The 15,867-nt window shown below is 46.8% G+C and overlaps 1 protein-coding gene and 1 pseudogene across 1 annotated transcript in view; one reads left to right on the top strand and one right to left on the bottom strand.

The window, feature by feature from the left end:
- The first annotated feature begins 9,521 nt into the window (after nt 1–9,521).
- On the top strand, nt 9,522–13,040 carry LOC128354755 (uncharacterized; annotated as a pseudogene).
- Nucleotides 13,041–15,063: 2,023 nt separating this feature from the next.
- LOC128354754 (AP-2 complex subunit mu-B-like) overlaps nt 15,064–15,867 on the bottom strand; it is a 12,798-nt gene continuing 11,994 nt past the window's right edge. Inside the window, exon 10 of the mRNA XM_053314928.1 lies at nt 15,064–15,716. Within this exon, the coding sequence (XP_053170903.1) occupies nt 15,582–15,716 (135 nt within the window). The 3' untranslated portion in view covers nt 15,064–15,581. The remainder of the gene's footprint in view (nt 15,717–15,867) is intronic.

Below are 15,867 nucleotides of genomic sequence, written 5' to 3'. Positions count from 1 at the left end.
TTTGTGGAAAGAAAAAGTTTGTTGTAAATAAGCTTCCTCCTGTGTCAGCCGAGTTCCTTGTGTGTGCTTCTGGATGTTTTGGCATTTTAAATGATTTTTTTAAAAGGATTCAGTTAATAATGGATTGGATGGGTTGTAATGGCTGCATCTGCCCCAGTTTGAAAGTTATTGTGCACTTCAGTTTACGAGGTTATGCAGAATGACAGACTTTTATAGAAATACTAATATGCTTGCAAGGCTCCCAACTCAACCCACAGCCAGCATCAGTCAGGTTCAGTAGTTTTTCTAAAGCATTCCTGAGATCATCTGATAGTATCCCCAGGAAAGGAAAACAGCCCCGCCTCTACTCTCTGAGTCATCTGTTGTTCAGAAGTACAAGTCCTCATGTGGACTAAAATGTTGGACCTGATCTTAAGTGGATCCATTAGCAACCTACTGAAAAAGTAAGGGAGTTCTTACCCAGGACTCGAGGGAGGTCTTACTCAGGACTTACCCAGAACTCGAGGGAGGTCTTACCCAGGACTAGAGGGAGGTCTTACCCAGGACTCGAGGGAGGTCTTACCCAGGACTTACCCAGAACTCGAGGGAGATCTTACCCAGGACTTGAGGGAAGCCTTACCCAGGATTCGAGGGAGGTCTTACCCAGGACTTACCCAGGACTTGAGAGAAGTCTTACCCAGGACTCGATTGAAGCCTTACCCGGGACTCGAGGGAAGCCTTACTCAGGACTCGAGGGAAGCCTTACCCAGGAGTCGAGGGAGGTCTTACCCAGGACTCGAGGGAGGTCTTACCCAGGACTCAAGGGAAGCCTTACCCAGGACTCGATTGAAGCCTTACCCAGGACTCGAGGGAAGCCTTACCCAGGACTCGATTGAAGTCTTACCCAGGACTCGAGGGAAGCTTTACCCAGGACTCAAGGGAGGTCCTACCCAGGACTCGATTGAAGCCTTAACCAGGACTTAAGGGGGATCCTACCCAGGACTCGAGGGAAGCCTTACCCAGGACTCGAGGGAAGTCTTACCCAGGACTCGAGGGAGGTCTTACCCAGGACTCAAGGGAAGCCTTACCCAGGACTCGATTGAAGTCTTACCCAGGACTCGAGGGAAGCTTTACCCAGGACTCAAGGGAGGTCCTACCCAGGACTCGATTGAAGCCTTAACCAGGACTTAAGGGGGATCCTACCCAGGACTCGAGGGAAGCCTTACCCAGGACTCGAGGGAAGTCTTACCCAGGACTCGAGGGAGGTCTTACCCAGGACTCAAGGGAAGCCTTACCCAGGACTCGATTGAAGCCTTACCTGGGACTCGATTGAAGCCTTACCCGGGACCCGAGGGAAGTCTTACCCAGGACTCGATTGAAGCCTTACCCAGGACTCGATTGAAGTCTTACCCAGGACTCGAGGGAAGCTTTACCCAGGACTCGAGGGAAGCTTTACCCAGGACTCGAGGGAAGCTTTACCTAGGACTCAAGGGAGGTCCTACCCAGGACTCGATTGAAGCCTTACCCAGGACTCGAGGGAAGCTTTACCCAGGACTCGAGGGAAGCCTTACCCAGGACTCGAGGGAAGCCTTACCCAGGACTTAAGGGAGGTCCTACCCAGGACTCGAGGGAAGCCTTACCCAGGACTCGAGGGAAGCCTTACCCAGGACTCGATTGAAGCCTTACCCAGGACTCGAGGGAAGCCTTACCCAGGACTCGATTGAAGCCTTACCCAGGACTCGAGGGAAGCTTTACCCTGGACTCGAGCGAAGTCTTACCCAGGACTCGAGGGAAGTCTTACCCAGGACTCGAGGGAAGTCTTACCCAGGACTTGAGGGAAGTCTTACCCATCTCTCATCTGCAACACGGCACCAGGATGAGTTTCATTCTGAGATGTTGCAGAGTCTTTAAATTGTTGCACTGTTCTGGTTGAAACATTTTTTCAATGTCCTCAGGAGGTTGGGTCCCATGGACTGGCAGACTCTCAGGCCTTTTGTCAGACCAACCATTCAAGGCTTCCAAACTCTTTCCGCACCTGAGTGTTTGTTCCTACCACAGGAACTGCATTCTTTCTGGACTCCTAATACTTGCTTGTTTATTCAGGTGTCCAGAAGACCTCCTTGCTTCACCGCTCTCCACCAGCTGGTTCTCTGCATGTTCTGTTTAACCCTGCAAATGAAAAAATTATTAATGACATCTTTTGATTATTAATATAAACATCTGATATTTTAACATTATATAAATGACTGAAAATAAGGAAAAGCATAATTGGTCCCCTTTAAATGAGAACACCAAGCTCTGGAAACTGCTGATAGAGATGTTTTGTGGGGCATTTAATGACTTAACTAATTAGAAAAACAACAAAAGATCAATGAAAAAAACAATCATTACTTGCAGCCTCATCAGTGACATTGATACCCCCCCCTACACACACACACACACACACACACACACACACACACACACACACACAGACACACACAGACACACACACACACACACACAGTGTTCCTGGCAGATTTCTTATTGCTTATATTGTCTGAATTGTTGTATTGTTGCCTTGTTTATCTGTCCGCCCACACTGCGTCTCCATCCTGCTCCGGTCACCTTCACACTCTCAAACTGCCTGTGGTGCATCTTTCAGAGGAAGTCATCATATGGTGCATGTTAAGCAGCCCGGCGCTCATTAAAGCTGCATTGTGTGCTGACTGAGGTTTGAATGTTGGCAGCAGAGAGGCCTGGCAGACTCCCATCATGCACTGCAACAATGCTCTGACCTCACTCTCTGTGTGTGTGTTGGCAGAGTCCTGAGCCTCAGATCAATACTTCAACAGAAATATGAGACGAGACTCACACTGAAGTTTTACTGTCGTCTTCTCCAACAAGTCCAGGAAGAAGTACTCTGATCCCGTACTGCAGTAAAAGTACTAATACAATAATGTACAAATACTACATTACAAGTAAAAGTACTGCAGTATTATAGTGATGTAGCATGCAGTATTACAGTAAAAGTACTGCAGTATTACAGTAAAAGTAGTGATATATTATTATATATGACATCATTAGATTATTAATAGTGAAGCATCAGTGTTAGAGCAGCATGTTACTGTTGTAGCTGCTGGAGGTGGAGCTAGTTTACACTACTTTGTATACAGTTAGCTAGTTTATGCTACTTTATATACAGTTAGCTAGTTTATACTACTTTATATACAGTTAGCTAGTTTACACTACTTTATATACAGTTAGCTAGTTTACACTACTTTATATACAGTTAGCTAGTTTATACTACTTCATATACAGTTAGCTAGTTTATACTACTTTATATACAGTTAGCTAGTTTACACTACTTTATATACAGTTAGCTAGTTTATGCTACTTTATATACAGTTAGCTAGTTTACACTACTTTATATACAGTTAGCTAGTTTATACTACTTTATATACAGTTAGCTAGTTTATACTACTTTATATACAGTTAGCTAGTTTACACTACTTTATATACAGTTAGCTAGTTTATGCTACTTTATATACAGTTAGCTAGTTTACACTACTTTATATACAGTTAGCTAGTTTATACTACTTTATATACAGTTAGCTAGTTTATACTACTTTATATACAGTTAGCTAGTTTACACTACTTTATATACAGTTAGCTAGTTTATACTACTTTATATACAGTTAGCTAGTTTACACTACTTTATATACAGTTAGCTAGTTTATACTACTTTATATACAGTTAGCTAGTTTACACTACTTTATATACAGTTAGCTAGTTTATACTACTTTATATACAGTTAGCTAGTTTACGCTACTTTATATACAGTTAGCTAGTTTACGCTACTTTATATACAGTTAGCTAGTTTACACTACTTTATATACAGTTAGCTAGTTTACTCTACTTTATATACAGTTAGCTAGTTTATACTACTTTATATACAGTTAGCTAGTTTAGTCCAGTGGTTCCCAACCTAGGGGTGGGGCCCCTCCAAAGGGTCAGCAGATAAATGTGAGGGCTGCTGAGATGATTAATGGGAAAGAAGAAAAAACAAAGTTCTGATTCACAAATGTGTTTTCAGTTTTTGGACTTTTTCTCTAATCTTTGATTTTTTTTCTTTTGATTTTTGCTGAAATATTGGATCATTTGAACATTTATTAAAATGAAATAAAGCTTGTTATATTCTCCATTGTGTCAAATCTTCATCTGAAAAGTAACTAAAGCTGTTAAATAAATGTAGTGGAGTAGAAAGTAGCATCACATGGAAATACTACAGTAAAGTACTAGTACCTCAAACTGTACTACAGTAAAGTACAAGTACCTCAAACTGTACTACAGTAAAGTACTAGTACCTCTAACTGTACTACAGTAAAGTACAAGTACCTCTAACTGTACTACAGTAAAGTACTAGTACCTCAAACTGTACTACAGTAAAGTACAAGTACCTCAGACTGTACTACAGTAAAGTACAAGTACCTCAAACTCTACTACAGTAAAGTACTAGTACCTCAGACTGTACTGCAGTAAAGTACTAGTACCTCTAACTGTATTACAGTAAAGTACTCGTACCTCAAACTGTACTACAGTAAAGTATTAATACCTCAGACTGTACTACAGTAAAGTACTAGTACCTCTAACTGTACTACAGTAAAGTACAAGTACCTCAGACTGTACTGCAGTAAAGTACTAGTACCTCTAACTGTACTACAGTAAAGTACTAGTACCTCAGACTGCACTACAGTGAAGTACTAGTACCTCTAACTGTACTACAGTAAAGTACTAGTACCTCTAACTGTACTACAGTAAAGTACTAGTAACTCTAACTGTACTACAGTAAAGTACTAGTACCTCTAACTGTACTACAGTAAAGTACTAGTACCTCTAACTGTACTACAGTAAAGTACAAGTACCTCTAACTGTACTACAGTAAAGTACTAGTACCTCTAACTGTACTACAGTAAAGTACTAGTACCTCAGACTGTACTACAGTCCTGTATCTGTGTCTCTGTTTAATTTAATCTGGCAGTTTTATTATTTTCAGAGTCGGCGTTTTCTGGCGCAGCTTCACCTGCTTCCAAGGTGAATGAAAACCGCCTGCAGGGTCGAGACTGCAGCAGCGTGTGATATAAAGAACGGCTTTCATATGAGATCAAGACTTTTATATCTTCTGGCCTTTATGAGCGTCAGATTAAACAATATAAGATGGATGTTATTATTTTCCTCAGCTTCCATAGAAAATATAAATATTTACAGTCAATATATTTTATGTTGCTATGGTTACAGTTCATCAATTATTCACCTACATGTAAAACTTTTAACCCTGTAACACTGTCATCAGATACATGTAGTACACAGATAAACCACCAGGGGGCCTTTTACTTCACCGCTGTCAATCAGTTAATATAGAAAAGGAATAAAAATGATGAGAGAACAAATTAAAAGATAAAAACTGAGACCAACGTACGAAAAGTGAAAATAAAAATTTACGATAGAATATAAGAAAAAAATTGAAAAAATGGTTAAAATAGATTAAAAAGACAAAAGAAAAGTCAAATAAAAGATGCTGTTTAATAAAAGACTAAAACAAGGTTAGAAAAAATATAAGTTTTAAAACAAATAAAATCAAATAGAAATAAAAAAGACTATAAAACGATTCAGTTCTTAATCAAAAGCCAGGCTGAACAGACAGGTTTGAGTTTCCTTTTAAACATTTCATGTAAGTTGTAAGTATTCACTCACACTGTGATGGCAGTAAGGGGGCCGGGTGCTTCCATCAGGAGTCATTTAGGGTTCAGTATTTTACCCAAAGTCACTTCGACATGCTGACTGGACGAGCCGGGAATCGAACCGCCGATCTTCATCATCTGATGAGTGGACGAGCCGCTCTGCTCCTGAACCACAGCTGCAGGTTTTACTGTAATATGGAAAATATGTGTAAACACCAGGCGGGGAGAGAAGCCAATGCAGAAGTAACTTAGAGCTGCATTCTATCAAAAGGCCACCAGGGGGCGACCGTCTCTATACAAGTCAATGGAGAAGTAACTTAGAGCTGCATTCTATCAAAAGGCCACCAGGGGGCGACCGTCTCTATACAAGTCAATGGAGAAGTAACTTAGAGCTGCATTCTATCAAAAGGCCACCAGGGGGCGACCGTCTCTATACAAGTCAATGGAGAATTCACCAACTTCTCACTTGATTTCTAACCTCAGTAAACGTTTTCAAAATGTGTTTATGGTCTCAATCGCTAGTTTAAAGCCTTCTTCAATGCAGTATGATGTTCATTTGGGACATTTTGGCCTCCCTGATTTTATATGTGACGATAAAGCAGGGTATGCATTAGGGGCGTGGCTACGTCCTGATTGACAGGTTGATTGACCAATGTCCTCCAGATCCAGCCCTCGTAACCAATCGCAGCCTCCCCGCTCCGCCGTTGGTCCCGCCCTTACGTCCGTTCATGACTCCGCCTCATGCCCATATAAGTAGAATCTGTGTTTTTATTTTTCCCAGCATGCACCTGAAATTTTCAAGATGGCGCTGCCTAGATTAGAAACTATTGGCTTCCGAGCAGCAGTCCACAAACCAATGGGTGACGTCACGGATGTTACGTCTGTTTCTTATATACAGTCTATGGGTGAACACTGAGAACTCATTCCTTTGATTGACGTCTTGGTGACCTTTCACCTCCTGTAGAAGCTGCTCTGTGTATCCCATCATGCCTCCTGGCTCGGGCCCCCGGGGGCCTCCTGGCAGCCGTCCAGCCGACCTTCAGGACGGAGCGTCGGCCCCTGAAGACGGAGGGAGGAGACGGACTTTCAGCCTGAGTTGAAGGATGAGGATTTAATTACACCTCTGTCCATTCATCTGTCCATCCATCCACACACACACACACACACACACACACACACTGAACACACATACACACTGAACACACACACACACACACACTGAAAACACACACATACTGAACACACACACACACACACACACACACACACACACACACTGGTTCCCACATCCCTCTGAAAGTCACCTCTTCTTGTGTTTTGCTCTGAATAGAAACTGTCTGTTTTTACAGGCTGGAGGTCGTCACGGCAACCAGGCAACCACCATCCCCCCTCCCCCTAAACCCCAAAAATGTCCTCCAGATCAACATGATGGTTCAAAACACAAGAGACTCAAACTAACACATTTATTCTGATTTAAATGTTTTTAACTGAGCTTCATCACTACTCTCACTTCCCTTTCCTTACTTCCTTTCCCCAGGAGTGACTCCATCTGTACATCCAGCTCTGACCAGTTCTCCCAATTATTATTGCTACTTAAAAACCAGTTCAATTTTACATACTGTTCATAACTGACCAGCACAAATGTAAATGATAATAATGTGTTAATCCAATAAAAGTCTAATTCAGCTAAATTAAACACATTGTTGTATCATATTGATCCCAAATGAATCAATAAGAAAAAGATATTTGGCCCCAAATAAGCCTCTTAACTCTCACGTACAGACTCTTCACAGTATCCTGACATAATAAACCATTCATTAATATCTCATCACCAGTCACATATAAACTGATTCATCCTTAATGAAGCTTTCAGAGAGCAGGAGTTTATTATACAGTTTTTACACTCTGAGTTTATGGAGAAAAAACATGAATTGTATTAAATGTGAAGAATGTTGGAGTTTTAAAAAATAATGTTTGTAATAAATATGGATCAAACGTGTATCAGCTGCACACAAATGTTTTTATAAGGTTGAAATATTTCCAAAGTAAAAAGTATTTAAGGGTTAGAGTTAGGGTTGCAGCTCTAACATGTAAAAACGGGTCAAACAGCAGTTCTCAACGTTTCTCTGCTTACAGATGTTGTGTTGTCAGTGTTAGTGTCAGATATTGATGCCTTGATGATGACAGAGGTTATAGTTATAGTTATAAGCAGTCCTGGGCAGTTTGGGTTTATTTTCAGAATTTGCCCGGCAACAAGAAATACTACTTTCTGATTGGCTGGTAGGTTGCTGACTCGGGACAGCCGTGAACTCAGCGGTTCACGCCTCGCTGCTCATTTCTGTAATAATATACATATTATAGCTTATATTAATGTCTGTACGGGAGCGTACCTATGTTCCCCGGGTCCTAGAGTATGTTCCCCGATCGCGGCTAACTCAGTTGCTAGCTCAGCGGCTAACTCCGCTGTTAGCTCGGCAGCTAACTCAGCGGCTAACACAGCTAACTGGCTAACTGTAGACGGGATCATCCCTATGTTCCCCGGTCACATACAAAGCGGGGAACATAGGGATGATCCCGTCTGTGCGGTGGGATCTGTCTCGAGAGTTTCATTTTGTTGTAATGAGGTTGTTATATTTATTATTTTAACGGCTAACGTGAGCTAGCGGACAGTTAGGCTAACGATGAGCTAGAGGACAGTTAGGCTAACGGCTAACGGTGAGCTAGAGGACAGGTAGGCTAACGGCTAACGATGAGCTAGAGGACAGTTAGGCTAACGGCTAACGGTGAGCTAGAGGACACTTAGGCTAACGGCTAACGGTGAGCTAGCAAACAGTTAGGCTAACGGCGAGTTAGCGAACAGATAGGCTAACGGCTAACGGTGAGCTAGCGGGCAGTTAGATTAACGTAGTGGTTCCCAAACTTTCTCTGCTGGACCCCCGTTAGTTGCTGAGAAAATTTGCGTATGTATCTGGGATGTTTTTAAAAAGAATAAGACCTATTCTTAGTCTTATGCCATTGTTACTGAATAACTGAGAAGACTGACGTGATGGCTTCACTAATGTGAAATGTAAAACATTCAAATACTGTTGGATTGTAACAACACTGTGTGGAGAAAATATGTGCTGATTTAGTTTTTGGAAATCATCAGACCTGCGAAGCTAACGTGCAGAGCGTCAAACAGCTGTAGTAACAAGTCTGCTACTTTACAGCTAGCATCACAACAACAACATCCTGGCTAACTAGACAGTGAGCTGAATGTCAGCAGGTAACGTTATAACAGTTCTATTTCATATCCGGTCAACACGCCACCGTATGGGTCACTCTCTCCGAGGGTGAGCTGTTTTAGGAGACAATGTAGCAAATTAACACCTCCGCCCAGCGGGCGCAATCAGAGCCTATTAATACAGCTGTGCGATCACCTGCTCACTCTCTTTTTCTCCTCCTGGAGTGCGTGAGTATTTGTTCACACTGAGACATTTTATGTGGCTTATCAATATACGTACTTATCTGCCTTCTTCCTGCATGAACAGCTTGTTGCTCGCAGTAAGGAAGAGTGTGCGGATCTTTGGAGTTTTTGTCTGGAAGAGTGTGGCGCTGCGGGGAGCCTCTTTTCCCGTGAGGGAAAATGCTACCTCACGTGGCTGGGTTACTGTTGTGGTCTTCGGCCAGGTGAGTACTGCCTGTACTGACTGAGTACTGATTGTTTTCGAGCTGAGAGGAGCCGCTGCGGCCGGGAGGTTGTACGCTACCTGAGGCTTTTCTCCACACCTGTCGCCTGTGTCTTTCCGCTGAGTCCGAGTGGCAGTCTTGGCTTGCCAGACCATGTCACAGGACGGCGATTGCGAGGTTTTTCCCTCTCCGGCCATTGCCCTGGGCCAAGCTGGTCTGCGGGCGGAGAATGAGCTGGACACAGAGGCGCGTGATCGGCCGCTCGCCGGTAAGCGGCGCACGCGGAAGAGAAAGCGTTCGGAGGCGGAGATTGAACAGCTGCAGCTGCAGGTGGAGGCTATGCAAAATACCCTGCAGGGGCTTGTTCATGCTCAGCGTCCTGCAGGGCTGCCTGGCATGGGCAGGCCACCTCCTGATGTCTGGGATAAAGATCCAGATGTGCTTTCTATCGCAGCCTCTGACAGTTTGGAGGGTCTGCACGACCCCCAGTTCGAGGAGGATGTCCAGTCGCTCTCATATTTGGGGGATGGCTCTTCACAGGCTTCAGAGCCTGAGCCGATGGACCCTTCTGATAGGGCTGTGATTACAAGGGCGGCAGCACGTGCACAGCTGGTCTGTCAAACTCCGCCTCCAGCTGCTTCAGTGTTTGACAGGGGCTCACTGCGAAGCAGGGGCTCCCTGTCCTTCCTGATTTTGTCTGAGCTACAGTCCTCTTGGGGGGCTCCTAGTTCTGCAGCCCTTCCGAGGACCCAGCTGGCTAACATTGCAGGGGCTGAAACACATGGGGTGGCCACGGCCCCCCGAGTTGGGGCCACCTTTGCTATGTTGGCAGGAGCTGTGGCAAGGGCTGGCAGGGATGCCAATCACCCTAACAGGCGCTGCAGGGCCACTGATAACCAGCTCCGTAGGGCTTATCATGCCTCAGCATTGGCGGCCAGGCTGGCGTGCACCAATTCTTTGTTGCTGCTTTATTTGGAGGGTCTGCTGCGGGATTTGGCTTCAGCAGCCCTGAGTGATGAGATGACGGAGATGCTCCGTGTGGCGGACATGTTGCTGCGGGGCACCAGTGCGCATGCCCAAGCCCTTGGCCAATCAATGGCCTCCATGGTCCAGGCACGCTGCCAAGTCTGGCTGTCACAATCCAATCTCTCCGACCAGGATTGCATTGCTGTGCTGGCAGCTCCAGTGGTGCCAGGAGAGGTCTTTGGTCCACCCTGTGAGGCGGCCTTGGAGCAGTCTCATAGGGCGAGGGAGCTGACGCGCTCTGTGAGGGATGTGCCGGCCTCACGCTTGCGTTGGGGTTGTGGATCCTTTCAAGTCAGCTCTGCAGCCTCCAGGGCGCTGCAGCCTCCAGGGCGCCGCACCCTGCCGCCCAGGGGTTCCCAGTCCGGGGCGGCCCGGCTCGCCAGCGTTCCTTTCGCTATAACCGCAGTGAAAACGCTGGTCGTAGGGGTGCCAGACCGGGGTCAGCTGGTTGGCCGGCGCTGACTGTTGTCAGCCTCCGGCTTTACGCTTCACTCCTCAGCACCTTGCTCACTGGCGCCAGTGTACTTGGTGTCCCTGGGTACTAAATACACTGGAGTCAGGATACAGACTCCAGTTCAGAACCAGACCACCGCCGTTTCCCGGCATTGTTCCTACCCTCCTCAGCAACAGGGCAGATTGTCAGTCCCTTGTGACAGAGGTTTCGGCCCTTCTGAGGAAGGGGGCAATAACACCCTTCCCCAGTGGCGAGCTGCACCAAGGGTTTTATTCAACCTACTTCTTGGTTCCGAAAAAGGACGGTGGCCTCCGTCCTATCTCGAACCTGAAGGGGTTCAATGGCTTCCTGAAACGCCTGCCCTTCCGTATGCTCCGTCTGTCGCGCCTTCTGTCAGCTATAAGGCAGGGAGACTGGTTCACTACAGTGGATCTGCGCGATGTGTACTTCCACATTCCTATTCACAGAGGTCACAGGAAGTACCTCCGTTTCTTCTTTCAAGGCACCGCATACGAGTACGCCGTCCTCCCGTTCGGCCTGTCCTTGTCTCCGCGCACCTTCACAAAGTGCATGGAGGCAGCGCTGGCCCCTCTCCGTCGCCAGGGCATTCATATTTTGAATTACCTGGACGATTGGCTGGTGTGCTCCCCGTCAGAGCGTCAGGCCCGGCTCGACACCTTGACGGTGTTGAACCACCTCAAGAACCTGGGGCTGGCCTTGAACAGGGAGAAGAGTTGCCTTGTTCCATCAAGGAGGGTGGAGTATCTGGGTTTGGTTCTGGATTCGACCTTAATGAGAGCTGTCCTCACCTTGAAGAGGACAGCGGTGCTGATGGACAACTTGTCACAGTTGACTGTGGGCAAGCACATCTTAGTAAAGTGTGGCCGGAGGCTGTTGGCCTCATGGCAGCGGCGTCCCAGGTCGTGCCCCTGGGGTTGCTTCACATGCGGCCACTACAGCGTTGGCTTGCCATGCACAGAGTGTGCCCCCACGAGGATGGCCTGAGGGCTATCCTGGTGTCTGCAATTTGCCTTCCAGCACTTGCGTGGTGAACCACAGCCCTAGGCCTCAGGGAGGGAGTTCCGCTGGGGCCGGTGCGCTCAAGGGTGACCATAACTACCGACGCCTCAAAAGAAGGCTGGGGGGCCCTATAGGAGACCCACCCGGTCCGGGGCCTGTGGGGTCCCTTTTGGAGAGGGGCTCACATCAACCTGCTCGAACTGGAGGCAGTGTATCGAGCCTTGGTGTATTTCCTTCCTGCAATTCGGGGGAAGCATGTGTTGGTTCGGACCGACAATTCAACTGTGGTCGCTTACATTAACTGGCAGGACGGACTGCGGTCGGGGTCCCTGCACGACTTGGCACACAAGCTCCTCCTCTGGGCTCATGCGCAGGGTGTGTCCCTGAAGGCCATCTACTTGCCAGGGGCAGTGAACGTGGCAGCAGACCTCCTGTCCAGGGGCGGCCCCAGGCCAGGGGAATGGCGGCTTCATCCGCAGATTGTGGAAGCCATTTTGGTCTCGCTTCAGAGAGGCCCAGGTGGACCTCTTTGCATCACGGGAGACCGCCCATTGCCCACTATGGTACTCCATAGCAGGTCCACCGGGAACATTGGGGGTTGACGCTCTTGTGGGCCAGTGGCCCCAGGGCCTGCTGTATGCATTTCCTCCCTTTCCCCTCGTACCAGCCGTTCTGGCTAGGGTGGGGATGATGGAGGCCAGGGTTCTGCTTGTGGCCCCAGATTGGCCACATCAACCATGGATGGCAACTTTGCAGAGGCTGCTGGCGGGAACCCCATGGTGCCTCCCAGTCAGACCGGACATGCTGTCACAGGCTCAAGGACAGCTCTGGCACCAGAATCCGGGGATTTACAGGCTGCATGTCTGGCCTCTAGAGGGGAGCCGCTCAGCAGTTTGAGTCCTGAGGCTATGGCTACCCTGCAGGCAGCCAGAGCTCCCTCTACCAGGGTGCTTTATGCTGGCAGATGGAAACGGTTTTGCCAGTGGTGTGCGGAGAAAGGCTGGGACCCAGTCTCTTGTGGGACATGGGCAGTCCTCTTATTTTTGCAGTCCCTGTTGAAGAAAGGATTGGCAGAGTCCACCTTACGGGGCTATGTGGCGGCTGTATCTGACCGTCACATCCCTATTGAGGGTAGGACAATGGGCTCGCAGCCCCTTATTAGCCAGTTTTGAGGGGGGCTAGGCGTATCCGGCCACCACGGTCCCACATGGTCCCATCATGGGATTTGCAGGTGGTGTTGCAGGCTCTGTCGGAGCCTCCTTTTGAGCCTTTGACCAGTTTGGGGCTGGAGCTTCTTTCCCTCAAGACGGTTTTCCTTCTTGCCCTGGCCTCAGCAAAGCGGGTCTCTGAACTACATGCCCTGTCTGTGCATCTGTCTTGTTTGAGGTTGGGAGAAGAGGGCTCTGCCATCTCTCTCCTGCCAAATCCAGCCTTCTTACCTAAGGTGCTCCCTCGGTCTTTTGTTTTAAGGCCCTTGGTTCTGGAGCCCTTCCATCCTCCTCCCCAGGCATCTATGGAGGAGGCCCGGTTACACTTGGTCTGTCCAGTCCGGGCCCTGAGGCTGTACATCGCCTGTACAAGCCCCGTTAGACAGACTGATCAGCTCTTTGTCTGTTATGGGGGTGCTAAGGTGGGCCAAGCTCTATCCAAGCAGCGTTTGGCCCGCTGGGTTGTCCAGGCCGTAGCTCTGGCCTATGATAGTGCTGGGGTCCCTCCACCTAGAGGGGTGGTGGCCCACTCCACCAGAGGGATGGCTACCTCTTGGGCGCTCTTCAAGGGGGCTCCCTTGGAAGACATTTGTGCAGCGGCTGGTTGGGCCTCTTCTGGGACCTTTGCAAGGCTCTACAGGCTAAATGTTGCTTCATCCATGGCCTCTGCTGTTCTGCAAGCAGGCCTGTGAGATTTGTGGTCCCTGCCATGCTGGACCATGGCTTCAGGGTTGATATTCACCCGGTGGTTGTGTTCATTTATTAAGGATGTTCTGTTATGGGGACCTTTTTCCTTTTCAATGGAAAGTGTTTTCGTTCACAGCAGGTGGCCTTCGTCGGCCTTTGGCTATTGTGCCACAAACCTGGAACCACAAACCTGGAGATTATTTATTCTCAATAAAAATGTGTTCTGATCTGTGAACTGGTTGTCCTGAGTGTTTTTGCCTCACTACACCTCCTGCCTGACCTTATTTGCTATACTGTTGACCCATACGGTGGCGTGTTGACCGGATATGAAATAGAACGGATGGTTACGGATGTAACCGTGGTTCTATGAATAAAGGTCAACACGCCAGCTTGCTCTGTCATTCAGAAGGCTAGTTCGGCCTCAGTCGAGAAAAAGAGAGTGAGCAGGTGATCGCACAGCTGTATTAATAGGCTCTGATTGCGCCCGCTGGGCGGAGGTGTTAATTTGCTACATTGTCTCCTAAAACAGCTCACCCTCGGAGAGAGTGACCCATACGGTGGCGTGTTGACCTTTATTCATAGAACCACGGTTACATCCGTAACCATCCGTTTATGTGAAGCAGAGCTGATGTTACTCACCTGTCCGGCTGATCAGCGTCCGCCTTCACCCTCCGGGCCTCCGCCGGGTCTCCGTCCGTCCTCTGCCGTTAGAAAACCACTCTTTCTCCTCTCTGGATGTTTCTTGGTCACTTCTCCTTCTCCACCATGTTCGTACCAGACGTTTCTCGCTTTTTATTGATTATTGGTGTCATCTACTTATGGACTGATGGGGAGTCATTTAGAAAATAGAAATCTAAGTGTAATCTGTGTATGAGACCTTTAAGATTTTACTCAGGAGGATTTTTCCTAATTTTTTAATATTGAACATGTTACTGAACACATATATTCAGTAACATGTTCATATTATTTTATATCCTAAATCTACATGAACTACTGAATAGATTTAAAATGAGATAAATGTTGCTTTATAAGAAATGATCTCTCTTATAAATCTAGTCAGTATCCATGACAACACAGCTGGATTTTGGTGCTTAGTAGGAACATTTACCCTAACAGCTGAAAACATTGGTTAGAGCATTAGAAGTCATCAAATGTAATAAGTTACATTACTTTGATGAAGTCATTGAACTAGTTACATTACTGATTACACTTTAAACTGAGTAACTAGTAATCTATTACATTTTAAACTGAGTAACTAGTAATCTATTACATCTGTAGAGAGAAACAAGCAGTCAGAGTCTCAGTCTGAACGATTTTATTGAGTTAACAGAAAATTTGGCAAAATGACGTCAGACATGAAAACAGAGAAAACATGAAATATTGATTTGCTACTAACACACACACACACACACACACACACACACACACAGTCACTTACACACACACAGTCACACACTTATACACACTAATGTTACTGAGTTCATTCAGGATTTCTTTCCATTGAACACAAATCACTTATTGGACTCTATTGATTGGTATTGATCGTCGATCAGCTGACGGGTTTGGATACAAAAAGTAAAAAAAATAAAAAGTAAAAAAACAAAAAACAACATCTGTGGGGTGACTGAGGCATGCTGGGTAATCACAGAGCTTCAAACACGACATTTAAACAGCGCCCGATGACGTCACCGTGATGTCATCGGGCCGTCTACTTCTTAACGAGAGACCGCGTCCAGGTGCATGATGGGTGATCCACAGACACACAGCTGCTCTCTGAACGTAACACGTTGATGAAGACGATGAAGATGAGGAAGGAGGTCAGCAGCGGGTCTCGTAGATGCCGCTGCGCCCGATGTAACGAACCCATTTGATGACATCATGATCGCTGTAGTTCAACTTCGGCTCGAAAACCTTCAGATAGCGAACCTTCAACCCCGAAGGAGCGAAGGGTACCTGAGGAAGAGGAAGAGGAGGAGGAAGATATACCAGTCATGAATAAACAGATCTTTTAAATTTGTGTCGATGACATCATCACTGTGATGTCAGAGTGACATCATCACTGTGACATCAGAGTGACATCATCACTGTGATGTCAGAGTGACAT

This window comes from Scomber japonicus, unplaced genomic scaffold (genome assembly GCF_027409825.1).
Source record: "Scomber japonicus isolate fScoJap1 unplaced genomic scaffold, fScoJap1.pri scaffold_535, whole genome shotgun sequence".
Classification (NCBI taxonomy): Eukaryota; Metazoa; Chordata; class Actinopteri; order Scombriformes; family Scombridae; genus Scomber; species Scomber japonicus.
This window is presented reverse-complemented; position numbering and strand designations above follow the sequence as displayed.